The sequence below is a fragment of the Trachypithecus francoisi genome, unplaced genomic scaffold (assembly GCF_009764315.1).
Source record: "Trachypithecus francoisi isolate TF-2019V2 unplaced genomic scaffold, Tfra_2.0 Lachesis_group12, whole genome shotgun sequence".
In the NCBI taxonomy this organism is placed as follows: Eukaryota; Metazoa; Chordata; class Mammalia; order Primates; family Cercopithecidae; genus Trachypithecus; species Trachypithecus francoisi.
The window spans coordinates 61,869,456-61,881,762 of NW_022681457.1; the positions used below are offsets into that span (position 1 = coordinate 61,869,456).

Below are 12,307 nucleotides of genomic sequence, written 5' to 3' on the forward strand. Positions count from 1 at the left end.
ACACCTCTGCCTGCCCTCCCAGAGAAGCTGCCGGCCAAGATTATTTCAGGTCACCAGTCAAGTCTGGGTGTAAGTTGGGAATGCAAGTCTATCCAACTTCAGAGCCCCAGGTGCATTCCTGTCCCTATGGCTGGTCAAGAGAAGTCTCCGCTCCTGCTCTCATCCTGCACCCCCTTCTTCCAAGGCCTACGGGCTGTGCCTCCTTGATCTGCCCCCTGGATTTCACTCACACCTGTCCACCAGCAACAAAACAAACTGATCTTTCCAACACCGAGCTCTGCAGGATTCCTCAAAGGCTTCCCCCTACTCCCCACCAGGTGAGCCCTCAACTTCTCTGCTAGGTGCTCAGGACCTGGCATGTCTGGCCTCTGGCCACCTTCGCAGCTTCCTCACCCTCTGCTGTCTCCAAAGCTCCCCCCTGAAGGGAAAGAGGGTTTTCCCTCTTTCCACCCATTTTGTCCTGAAAACTACTATTCCCCTGGGAACAAACCCATGTAGCATGTGGGTGGCTGAGAACCCCCCTTCCACACAATGGTCAAGGCCAGGAGTACCCAAGCCCTGGCAGCAAACACCCAGCCTACTGCTCACCCAGTTAAAGGATAGGTCCCTGAGTGACAGCAGGCCCCGGGGCTCAGTGCACCGGACCCCCAGTCCACCTCAACACCAGACCTCATGCCAGGCTAATCTCGAAACGATAATAGCTACTGCTCAGCAAAACGTGGTGACTAGTGCCTGTAACCCCAACACCTTGGGAAGCCAAGACAAGACCACGGCTTGAGACCAGGAGTTCAAGACCAGCCTGGGCAACCGAGCTAGAACCTATCTCTACAAAAAAAAAAGCAAAAATTAAAAATTAGTCGTGCATAGTGGCATGTACCTGTAGTTCCAGCTTTACAAAGGAGGATGAGGTGAAAGGATTGCTTGAGTCTAGGAGTTTGAAGCTGAAATGAACTATGATGGCATCACTGCACTCCAGACTGGCCAACAGAGCCAGACCCTGTCTCAAAAAGAAAGAAAAAGAAAAGAAAGAAAAAAAAAAAATCCACTGCTCTACTCTTCAGCCAGTGGGAAGAGTGCATTATTAAATTAAAACAGTGGCCTCTCTCCATGGAACCCATCAACTTGTAAAATCCGAGCTCTCTGCAGCCTCACAGTCCCTCCAGCACTGCCAGCAGCCCTCGTTCCCTGCATGCTCTAAATCCTCAGTGAAGACCTGTCCCTTGCTCCCTCGCCCAGCACGGACCGCGAGTGCCCACGTCCCCTGCACCTCAAGGGGCAGCCAAGGGGGCACGGAGTGGCTCGTGCGCTCCTGGGCAGTCCATTTTCAACCAAAAGACGGAACAGACTCAGAATCCGGAACATCTCTCGGGGCGTCAGAGTTTTCCTTTAACAATCTTTACCTGTGGGGACGCAGAGACCCCGCCCCGCGAGAGGCCGGCAGCCAGGGATTCCCCGCTCCGAGCCCTCTTCACCCTCCCCCGGAAATCACAACCGCCGGGCGCGCGGCTCGAACCCCCACCCGCTGCCTCCCCTCCAGCAGCCCCTAGGCCGCGGGGAAACTGCGCGGCGACTGCCCGCGCCCCGCCAGGTCCGAACCCCCAGACTCGGGACCCCGGCCCCACCCGCCGGTGTCTACGCAGCGGGGCTCCGAGGATGCATTCTCCACATCGACCGCTCCCTCTCCTCCAGACCCAAGGGGCGGAGTGGGCAGGGCGCGCCGGCTGCGGACCGGGCACCCACCTGGGGACGAGGGGTCTAGGGCGGCGCGGGGCCACCTGGCGGACCCGGGAGCGGACTGCGGAGAGCAGGGAGCCCCTCCCCCCTCACTCTCCGGGCCCCGCCCGGCCGCCGCGCTCCGAGGAGCAGCCGTCCCGCGGGAGGGGAGGCGCGGGAGGAGGCCAGCGCGAGGACACTTACTTAAAAGGCTACATCCCTTCATTCCCACCCATCCTGGGCGGCGGCGACACCTCCCTCGTCCGCTGCTGGGACCTCGATGCCCACCACCCTAGCGCGGCGATCGGGCCCTATAGCCCACCCCTTACTCCGCCGAGGGGCGGAGCCGCGCCATAACTGACCCAGTGAGAAACCGTCGTTTCCCAGAGTGACGTGTGCACAGAGCAATCATTGAGTCCAGCCCAGCTGGGGGCGGGGCTCAGGCGGCTCCCTACGCTTCCTACTCCAGCTGGCCCCGCCCCGCGCCAGCAACTGCGCGTGCCCAGAACGTGAGGGGCAGGGCTGGGAGCCGGGGCTGACTCTAGAGGTGGGGTACGCGCTCGGAAGCACTGACCCGCAGAGCGCGATGCGCCAGGGACACCGGACCCCGGCAGCGCCCAGCCCCTCGGATTGCCAGTCACTGCTCGCTTTGGGGCACGGAGGTGCCCAGTCTTGCGAGGCACCTCACGTCCTGTCGCCGAAAGGGTCCGGGAGTCAGTATAGTTGGGTTCTAGTCCCCTCACTGGTAAAAACTCCGTGGGAGCCTGGCCTGCTTTTTACCTGGGCCTCAGTTTCCTCATCCGTAAAATAGGACGTGTTTTAACTCTCGAGCGCTAACATTCCAGAACTCGGATGGGGTGAAGGGGAGGGAGGAATGGGCGACCCACACGTGACCTCCCCGCGCGGAGCCCCGCCTACCGCTGATCCAGGGGGTGGCAGCTTCGGCCGGGACAGGCGGGGTGGGCGGGTCCTAGGAAACCCTACCCGGCCGCTCCTTGGCAGCGCCTAAGGCGGAGCGCGCGGCTCTGCATCCTGCTCGCCCCGGGGTTGGCACCCAGGGAGGATGGGGACCGCACCCTCAGCTTCCCAGGGAGGCACCGTGGAGGCCAGGGCGGCGCAGAGACACGGCGTGTGACTCGCAGTGCGCCTGGGAGGATGGACGAGGGAGCGGGGGACCGCTAACGGGGCTCCCTCTCCGCGCCCAGTCCGCAGAGAAGCACGTCGAGGGTCCCGGGCGGGCTCTGTGGACGTTGGCCGCAGCGCCGAGCGAGTCACGGACCATGAGGAGCGTTCGTGCTGCGCGGACCGAGGCCGGAACGGGGGCTAGCCGCGTCCTGCCGCGCTGAGGGCCCAGCCGGAGCGCACCGCAATGGCGAGGGAGGAGTGCAAGGCGTTGCTAGATGGGTTCAACAAGACGACTGCGTGCTACCACCACCTGGTGCTGACCGTCGGCGGCTCGGCGGACTCGCAGAACCTGCGGCAGGAGCTGCAAAAGACGCGCCAAAAGGCGCAGGAGCTGGCGGTGTCCACCTGCGCCCGGCTGACTGCCGTGCTGCGCGACCGGGGCCTGGCCGCCGACGAGCGCGCGGAGTTCGAGCGTCTGTGGGTGGCCTTCTCGGGCTGCCTGGACCTGCTGGAAGCGGATATGCGACGCGCGCTGGAGCTGGGTGCTGCCTTCCCGCTGCACGCGCCTCGGCGGCCGCTGGTGCGCACAGGTGTAGCCGGCGCCTCCTCCGGTGTGGCGGCGCGCGCGCTGAGCACCCGCAGCCTGCGGCTCGAGGCAGAGGGCGACTTCGACGTCGCGGACCTGCGGGAGCTGGAGCGCGAGGTCCTTCAGGTGGGCGAGATGATCGACAACATGGAGATGAAGGTCAACGTGCCCCGCTGGACCGTGCAAGCCCGGCAGGCGGCGGGCGCCGAGCTCCTGTCCACAGTCAACGCCGGCCCCTCCTCGGTCGTGTCCGTGGAGGAGCGCGGAGGGGGTTGCGACCCCAGGAAGGCCCTGGCCGCCATCCTTTTCGGCGCAGTGCTGCTGGCGGCTGTGGCCCTAGCCGTGTGCGTGGCGAAGCTGAGCTGATGGACATCCGACGGCCGCCTGCTGCCGCTGCTCCCTTCCCGGAGAAAAGACTAGGGATGGGTGTGGGGTCTGGCCTGTGCAAGGGGAGTGATCCTAAAACCCGGTGTGTGCATGGGTACACGCGCGTTTCCAGTGCACATCTGCCTGGGCAGGACACGGTTTCCTCTTGCTGGCCCGGGAGGAGTTAACTTTGCGCCGGCCGTCAGGGCATTACCGCTAACGTCTACAGGAGCTTTATTCCCTATTAGTAGAAAACCGTCACAGTGACCCCAGATCCCTCTGAGTTAAGGAGTTAACACGTGTGCTGTTGGGGCATCCTTACAGGGAGTCCATGTTTGGTGCCCACCCCTGCCAGTGTCATCCCCTCTCCTCGCGGGACAGTTTGAAAAGGTGGGTGGGGTGGGGTGAAGTTTGGAGAGGGGCGCTTTTTGGTTCTATGTGGTTGGTCTGTTTCCTGGACAAGAAAAATTGCAATCAAATGTCAGCAGTTTTTATTACCTTAATCTTTCAGGACCTAAATTTAGGAGAGTGTCCTGAGAGCAGTTCATACAAAGGGCTTTCTCTAAGACGCGCTACAGCGCTTCCTAACAGAGTTTATCCATTTGTCCCCAAAAGCAGCTAGAAGAGATTTGAGGTCATGACCTCCCACTGCTGCTCAGGGGCTGACCCTATTTAGGAAACCAAAAACGGTGGGTTGAACCCACTCTCACGGACTTAGATCCAGTGCGCACACTTGCCTGCGGAAAAGGGCTCTCCCCAGCCATCCAGAGATGGGGGTAAGAGGAAGAGCGGAGGCTTGGGGTGGGGCCACCTGGTGTTTAAACAGGCACTTTCTCCTCTGGGGCTTATTTTTGTTCCAGAGCTAGACCAGAGTGTTTGATCCTCCTTTGCAGGAGGGCTGGGAATCCTCTTTAGAGCACTTAATCCTATTTATCCCTTGGAATGTGCGTGCTGGCCAGTAGGAGGGCTGGCTTTGGCAGCTCCCTGACCCCCGCGCTGCCCGCCCCTCCGGGGTAATGTGGCATTACTGGCCCACAGAGGTTTTGAGCCAATCAGCTCTGAGACTGGGTTAGAATGTAACAGCTTTAACTGGGAATTTAAGAAGCTTTTAAAGAAGCTTTTAAAAAGTAATAATCCTCTGAAAGAAAAATGACGTAACCACAGCGTGTACTATAAAAGCTGTTTTTTTTTTAACAAAGAACGCTGGGCAATGAACTCATACCTGCCAATGAGTCAAACATAGCATCTTTACGCAGATACTTAGATTACTTTTAAATATACACTGCATCTACTTCTGAAGTTGATAGTCTTTGCCCCCCGCCCTTTTTTCTTTTTTGAGACAGGGTCTCCCTCTGTCACCCAGGCTGGAGTGCAACGGTGTGATTGTGGCTCACTGCAGCCTCCAAATCTTGGGCTCAAGCTATCCTCCTACCTCAGCCTCCTGAGTAGCTAGAACTACAGGTGTGTGCCACCGCACCTGGCTAATGTTTTTTAAGGCAGTTAATTTATTTATTTATTTTTATTTTTCTTTAGAGACAGGATCTTGCTGTGTCACCCAGGCTAGAGTGCAGTGGTGCAATCAGCAAACCACAGCCTTGAATTCCTGGGCTCAAGCTCTCCTCCCATCTTACCCTCCCAAGTAGCTGGGACTAAAGGTGTGCACCCCTACACTCAACTAATTTTTCGTAGAGGCAGAGTCAGGCTATGTTGCCCAGGCTGGTCTCAAACTCCTGGCCTCAAGCGGTCCTCCCACCTAGGCCTCCTAAAGTACTGGGACTACAGGTATAAGCTACCATGCTCAGTCTAAAATCAATATTCTTTATTTTTTTTCTATAATTTCACTGCAAAATAAAATCTGTAGTCTTGAGTTAGCCACACAGGTGCAAATGACAGAACGTCAAGTGGCTTCTAATTCTTTTGATCAACAAGTAAGAAAATGCTTGGTCCTTGATCTCAGGATGACATGTGCCTGAGCAGTGCTGCCAAATCCTGCCTGTGGTCCAGAGAGAGCTCTGTCCCATTCTTGGGTAAGTTAGGCTCTAAAAACAAATGCATTTAACTTTCTTTTATTTTCTTTTTTGAGACAGAATTTCACTCTTGTTTCCCAGGCTGGAGTGCAATGGCGTGATCTGGGCTCACTGCAACTTCTGCGTCCTGGGTTCAAGCAAATCTCCTGCCTCAGCCTCCCGAGTAGCTGGTATTACAGGTGACTGCCACCGTGCCTGGCTAATTTTTGTATTTTTAGTAGAGATGGGGTTTCACCACATTGGCCAGGCTGGTCTTGAACTTCTGAACTCAGGTGATCTGCCCACCTCGGCCTCCCAAAGTGCTGGGATTACAGGCGTGAGTCACCTCGCCAGGCCACATGTAACTTTCTAAAGGTAATTTGCAATAAATTCCAGAGACTTTGGCTGAAAACCGACAAGGATTTTTTTTTATTCTTTTTTACCCCAGAAGTGAGAAGGGGGGTGACCAGGGGAAAGGAATTAGCCATTTTTCACACGAGCAGAGGTAGATAGCAGAAGGGGTGCTGTCAGGACACCCAGATTTAAGAGTCACTCTCCCCCCCACCACCCACTACTCCTCAGGAGGACTAAGAGATTCCAGAAGCTCAGATAGGGCAAATGTGGGATCTGTGTTTGTGTCTATGATCATGCTTTTAAAAGACCCACAAGGTCTTAAGCTGATTAAATGTTTTGCAATTACCTTTTTTTCTTTCCTTTTTTTTTTTTTTTTTTTAAGAGACTGGGTCTCTCTCTGTTGCCAGGCTAGAGTACAGTGGCACAATCATAGCTCACTGAAGCCTCAAACTCTTGGACTTGAGAGATCCTCCTGTCTCAGCCTCCTGTCTGGGACTACAGGCATGCACCATCACACCCTGCAAATTTTAAAAATATTTTTATTTTTTAGTTCTTGTAGAAATGGAGCCTTCATTATGTTGCCTAGGCTGGTCTCAAACTCCTGGGCTCAAGCAGTCCTCCCATTTCAGCCTCCCAAAACCCTGAGATTTATAGGTATGAAACACCGTGCTTGACTGACAATTACTAATAACAAGTACCTCCTGCGTCACCCAGTGTGGGTGAATCTGAATACGGGCCACTTCAAATTCTTTTGCGCCTGGTTGCCCAGAGTGCCTTTGGAGATGACATAGAATGTTTTTAAGCCCTTCCTCCCGCATATGGAGTCTCTTTTTACCTTCCCCAGAGTCTCATCTCTCTCTGGCAAGAGAAGGCTGGGACATTTCATAACCCTGTGTTGGAAAATATACCTAGGCCAGCACAGTGACTCAAGCCTGTAATCCCAGCACTTTGGGAAGCTGAGGCAGGTGGATCACCTGAGGCCAGGAGTTTGAGACCAGCCTGGCCAACATAGCGAAACCCAATCTCTACTAAAAAATACAAAAATTAGCTGGGCATGGTGGCACACGTCTGTAGTCCCAACTACTCGGGAGGTTAAGGCAAGAGATTTGCTTGAATGCTGGAGGTGGAGGTTGCAATGAACAAGATCGTGCCACTGCACTCCAGCATGGGCAACAGAGCAAGACTCCATCTCAAAAAAAAAAAAAAGACAGAAAGAAAGAAAGTGTATCTAAAAATAAAGTCCTAAAGGTATTCTACTGTTTCTAAGATAGGGAACCTCTGTGTTTTGGTTTATGAATTTAAAAAAAATGGTTTAGCAGAACCTGTTGTTCAAATAACCTATCAGATATGTGTTTCACTGAGGGCAGTGGGACAAACAAGGTTATTCTCTTTTTTTTTTTTTTCTTTTGAGACAGGGTCTCAATCTGTCACCCATGCTGGAGTGCAGTGGTGCAAATGTAGCTCATTGCAACTTCAAACTCCTGGGCCTAAGCGATCCTCCCTTCTTAGCCTCCTGAATTGCTGGGACTACAGGCTTGCACCACCATTCCTGGCAGGATAAACAAGTTTTTGTTGTTGTCGCTCTTTCCACCCACTTGGCTTATCTTTGGGTATTTAGTTATATGTGGATCAGATATGTACTTGATTCTGAAGGTCTTATGCTCTCTGAAAGTAGTGATAAGATCTTGCAAAAGAAAAAGCTGAATTACAATAAATATACTCACCCTGTTGATCTATTAATGTAAACAGCTCTTTGAGTTTGAAAATTTTAAGTATTAGGGGTATTTGGTATTATTTGGAGTTATGACATTGCCTAATAGAACTTCTGCTATACGACAAGCAAAATCACTTTCTGCCTTGTTTAATAGGCTGCTCTCTAGCATCTCTGTTCTCATTTTTATATATAATGCAAGAGATTGCTTTCTAATAGAAGCCTGATTAAATAGAGATGTTTGATGCATAAGTCATTAATTTTCTATGAATATTTAGTATGATCTTAAACCATGATACAAGTATAGGAAAAAAAAACAAAAAAATTCAAACTGTGTTAGCTGACACTGAAAAGACAAAAATTTGGAATGTCAAGGCTTTTATCATGGAAACTTTGATTTCAGAAGAATGTGATCTAGGCTTTTATTATTAGTAAAAATAATATTTGTAGGAGAAAAAAATGCCTGGCAAATTATTTTTATGTGTTCTAAGAACACATTTTTTCTTTTTTTTTTTTTTTTTTTGAGATGAAGTCTGGCTCTATCACCCAGGCTGGAGTGCAGTGGCACAACCTTGGATCACCTTGGCAACCTCCACCCCTTGGGCTTAAGCGATCCTCCTGCCTCAGCCTCCCAAGTAGCTGGGATTACAGGCGCCCAGCTAATTTTTTTTTTTTTTTTTGTAGAGACGGGGTTTCACCATGTTGCCCAGGCTTGTCTTGAACGCCTGAGCTCAAGCAATCCACTTGCCTCGGCCTCCTAAAGTGCTGGGATAACCGGCATGAGCCACCACGCCCAGCCACCTTTTTTTTTTTTTTTTTTTTTAAGACAGGGTCTCTCTCTGTCACCCAGGCTGGAGTACAGTGGTAAGATTGTGACTCGGTGCACCTTTGAATTCCTGGGCTCCAGTGATTCTTCCACTTGAGTCTCTCGAGTAGCTGGCACTACAGGTGCTTGCCACCATACCCACCTTATTTAAAAAATTTTGTGTGGCCGGGCGCGGTGGCTCAAGCCTGTAATCCCAGCACTTTGGGAGGCCGAGACGGGTGGATCACGAGGTCAGGAGATCGAGACCATCCTGGCTGACATGGTGAAACCCCGTCTCTACTAAAAAATACAAAAAAGCTAGCCGGGCAAGGTGGCGGGCGCCTGTAGTCCCAGCTACTCGGGAGGCTGAGGCAGGAGAATGGCGTGAACCCGGGAGGCGGAGCTTGCAATGAGCTGAGATTGCGCCACTGCACTCCAGCCTGGGCAACAGAGCAAGACTCCGTCTCAAAAAAAAAAAAAAAATTTTTGTGTAGATACGGGGTTTCCCTATGTTGCCCAGGCTATCTTGAACTCCTGAGTTCAAGTGATCCTCCCAGCTCTGTCTCCCAAAGTGCTAGGATTACAGGCATGAGCCACTGTGCCCAAGCTAAGAATGTGTGCTTTTAAATACAAGAAAAAAAAATATTTTTGGTAAATAAAATTAGAGCATAAATATCATGATTGACCTAACGTTTATCGTAAGCAACATAAAAGATATGTGATATTGAATGACTAAAAAGTAGTTTTGGTTAAAGAGAGTTCTAGTTTCCATGAGGACTCTGACAATGCTGCATTTTATTTTACTTTTTAATACACACATTGGTACTTGTTTACTATACTCCTTTTCAAAATGTACTTCTGTGCTCTGCAATGAATGCTTTTTAAGGGTGGGAGCCCCAGGGCATGAAATGAATGCGGTTGAACTGGCCTCTACATTTCTTTTGGGTGTGTCTCCTCCTGCAAGGCCTGGCCAGCTGTGATGGGCAGAGGACACTGCCTCTCTCTCCAAGTACCTCAGTAAGTCATTGACCTACTTGTGCCTCACGTCTCTCATTTGCAAAATGAGGGTCCTACCTGATTAACTCAAAGATTCCCCTTCTAGAGCTTAAAACATTGAACAGAATGCAGTTAAACAAGAATGGACTATGTTTGTTGGTTTTGTTTTGTCTTTTTTGGTGTAGTTGGTTGGTTTTTGTGTATAACGGAATGGAATCATCATTTGTTGGTTATTGTCTAATATTAGTTTCAAAAACTAATAAAAAATATTTTAAAACTTCAAATTAATTTTCACAATCAGAATTAACTAAGTGTATCATGATTTCAGTGCACATCAGAATTAGTGGATGGGCTTAAAAGCAAATGTGTGTAAATGCTACTTATTGGTAGTATTTAAATTAGATTAAGAATTTAAATTCAGGCTCTAAGTCGGAGTCTAAGAAAGCCCACTGATTATTAAAACAGTCTGTTTTACCTAGCAATCCAGGCCACCTGAACATTGGATTCTGGGAAACAGTAGATAGGAAGCTCTGTCATTTGTGTTGGAGGCTGGGAGAATCCTATCCCATAAGTAACTTTATTGCCTCAGAACTGCATGAGCTGCTTTATTTATTGCTGGGAAACACGAGTATAGCCTAGCTTGATTTTGTATGTGGCATCAGATCTAAGGTGGAATTCAGGACTTCCTGTCTTCTCTTTGATTTTGTTTTATTTTTAGAAATGTTTTATTTTATCCATTCATTCATTCATCTTCAGAGATATGGTCTGGCTCTGTTGCCCAGGATGGAGTACAGTGGTATGGTCATAGGTCACTGCAGTGTTGAACTCCCAGGCTCAAGTGATCCTCCTGCTTCAGCCTCCTTAGTAGCTGGGACGATAGGTGCATGCCCTACCATGCCCGACTTTGTCTACTTTTTGAATGATGTTTCAAACTAGAAGCTCTATTAAATTAAAAAATTAAGGATGGTATGCCATAATTAAAAGTAATAACTTAGTGGGAAAAGGCACCCTCCAATGATTCAGACATCAACTTGTAATTTAAAAAAAAAAAAAAAAAAGGAAAAAAAGAAAATTAAAATAAAATAAAAAATAGAAACAGGGCCTTGCTATGTAGCCCAAGCTGGTCTCGAACTCCTAGCCTCAAGTGATCCTCCACCATGACCTCTGAAAGTGCTGGGATTACAGATACGAGCCACTATGCCCAGCCTCAACTTGTGATTTTTTTTTTTTTTTTGTAGACAGAGTCTCACACTGTCACCCAGGCTAGAGTGCAGTGACAGAATCTTGGCTCACTGCAGCCTCCACCTCCCGGGTTCAAGCATGAGCCACCGCGCCTGGCCTGTTTGAGATGGACTTTCGTTCTTGTTTCCCAGGCTGGAGTGCAATGGCGTGATCTCGGCTCACTGCAATCTCTGCTTCCTGAGTTCAAGCGATTCTCCTGCCTCAACTTCCCCAAGTAGCTGGGATTACAGGCACCTGCCACTACGCCCAGCTAATTTTTTGTGTTTTTAGGAGAGACGGAGTTTCACCATGTTGGCCAGGCTGGTCTCAACCTCCTGACCTCAGGTGATCCACCGGCCTCGGCCTCCCAGAGTGTTGGGATTACAGGCGTAAGCCACTGTACCTGGCCTTTTTAAAAAATATATATTCTTAATCTTTGATATTTGAGTGGGAGTGAACATCCTGATCAATGTATTTACCCTTCACAGATTTCATTACATAAGAAGATGTTCAGGATTATAAATCTCCAAATGCCTTTCCACAATGTGATTTTTTCTTCTGAGACAGTCTCACTCCTGTTGACCACACTGAAGTGCAGTGGCGCAATCACCCCTTACGACAGCCTCTACTTCCTGGGCTTAGGTGATCCTCCTACTTCAACCTCCTGAGTAGCTGGGACTACACATGTGTGCCACCAGGCCTGGCTAATTTTTGTATTTCTAGTAGAGACAGGGTCTCACTATGTTGCCCAGGCTGTTCTCAAACTCCTGGGCTCAAGCAATCTGCCTGCTTCAGCCTCTCAAAGTGCTGGGATGACAGGTGTGAGCCACCCTGCCCAGCACACAATATGATTATACTCAGATTTTAATGCAGGATGCAATCCAAGAAGATAGGTCTCCATATGAAAGATCTTTGGCTATGGTCAACACAGATCAAAGTCATATTTCCAATATTGTCTTTTCTGGCTGTTAGGAACTGACCAAAGGTCACGTTGCAGTCTTCTCTCCATGAGGACAAGATGAATAATATCTGGAAAGATGTTTTTCTCATTTACTTATTTTTCATCTCATTCCATAGAAGATTCTGGGTGTTTTTATCGCAGTACCATGAGATCTTGGGCATACTTGTTCTTTGATGTTTAAGTTGAGAATTTTGTTTTGTTTTGTTTTTTTCAGACAGAGCCTTGCTCTGTCACCCAGGCTGGAATGCAGTGGTGTGAGCTCAGCTCACTGCAGCCTCCACCTCCCGGGTTCAAGCAATTCCCATGCCTCAGCCTCTGGAGTAGCTGGGATTACAGGTGCATGCCATCACGCCCAAATAATTTTTATATTTGCTAGAGATGGAGTTTCACCGTGTTGACCAGGCTGGTCTCAAACTCCTGATCTCAAGTGATCCACCTGCTTTGGCCCTCCAAAGTGCTGGGA

The 12,307-nt window shown here is 50.2% G+C and overlaps 2 protein-coding genes across 6 annotated transcripts in view; one reads left to right on the top strand and one right to left on the bottom strand.

Moving 5' to 3' along the window:
• The window catches only part of ANKRD27 (ankyrin repeat domain 27), an 80,135-nt gene extending 78,085 nt beyond the window's left edge, over positions 1–2,050 (bottom strand). For 3 of the 5 annotated variants that reach the window (XM_033225600.1, XM_033225601.1, XM_033225597.1), the window contains exon 1: positions 1,918–2,050. The gene's annotated coding sequence lies outside the window, so the exon portion shown is untranslated. Of the gene's footprint in view, positions 1–1,740; positions 1,839–1,917 lie in introns of those variants that run through there. The other 2 variants (XM_033225602.1, XM_033225599.1) reach the window with 2 other exon arrangements.
• Positions 2,051–2,250: 200 nt separating this feature from the next.
• Positions 2,251–5,011, top strand: RGS9BP (regulator of G protein signaling 9 binding protein). Its single transcript, XM_033225603.1, has one exon. The coding sequence runs from the start codon at positions 3,083–3,085 to the stop codon at positions 3,788–3,790; it is 708 nt and encodes a 235-aa protein (XP_033081494.1). The 5' UTR covers positions 2,251–3,082; the 3' UTR covers positions 3,791–5,011.
• Positions 5,012–12,307: the final 7,296 nt, after the last annotated feature.

Bases quoted from the DNA above. Each gene is read 5' to 3' on its own strand.
- RGS9BP (XM_033225603.1), top strand. From the start codon at position 3,083: ATGGCGAGGGAGGAGTGCAAGGCGTTGCTAGATGGGTTCAACAAGACG.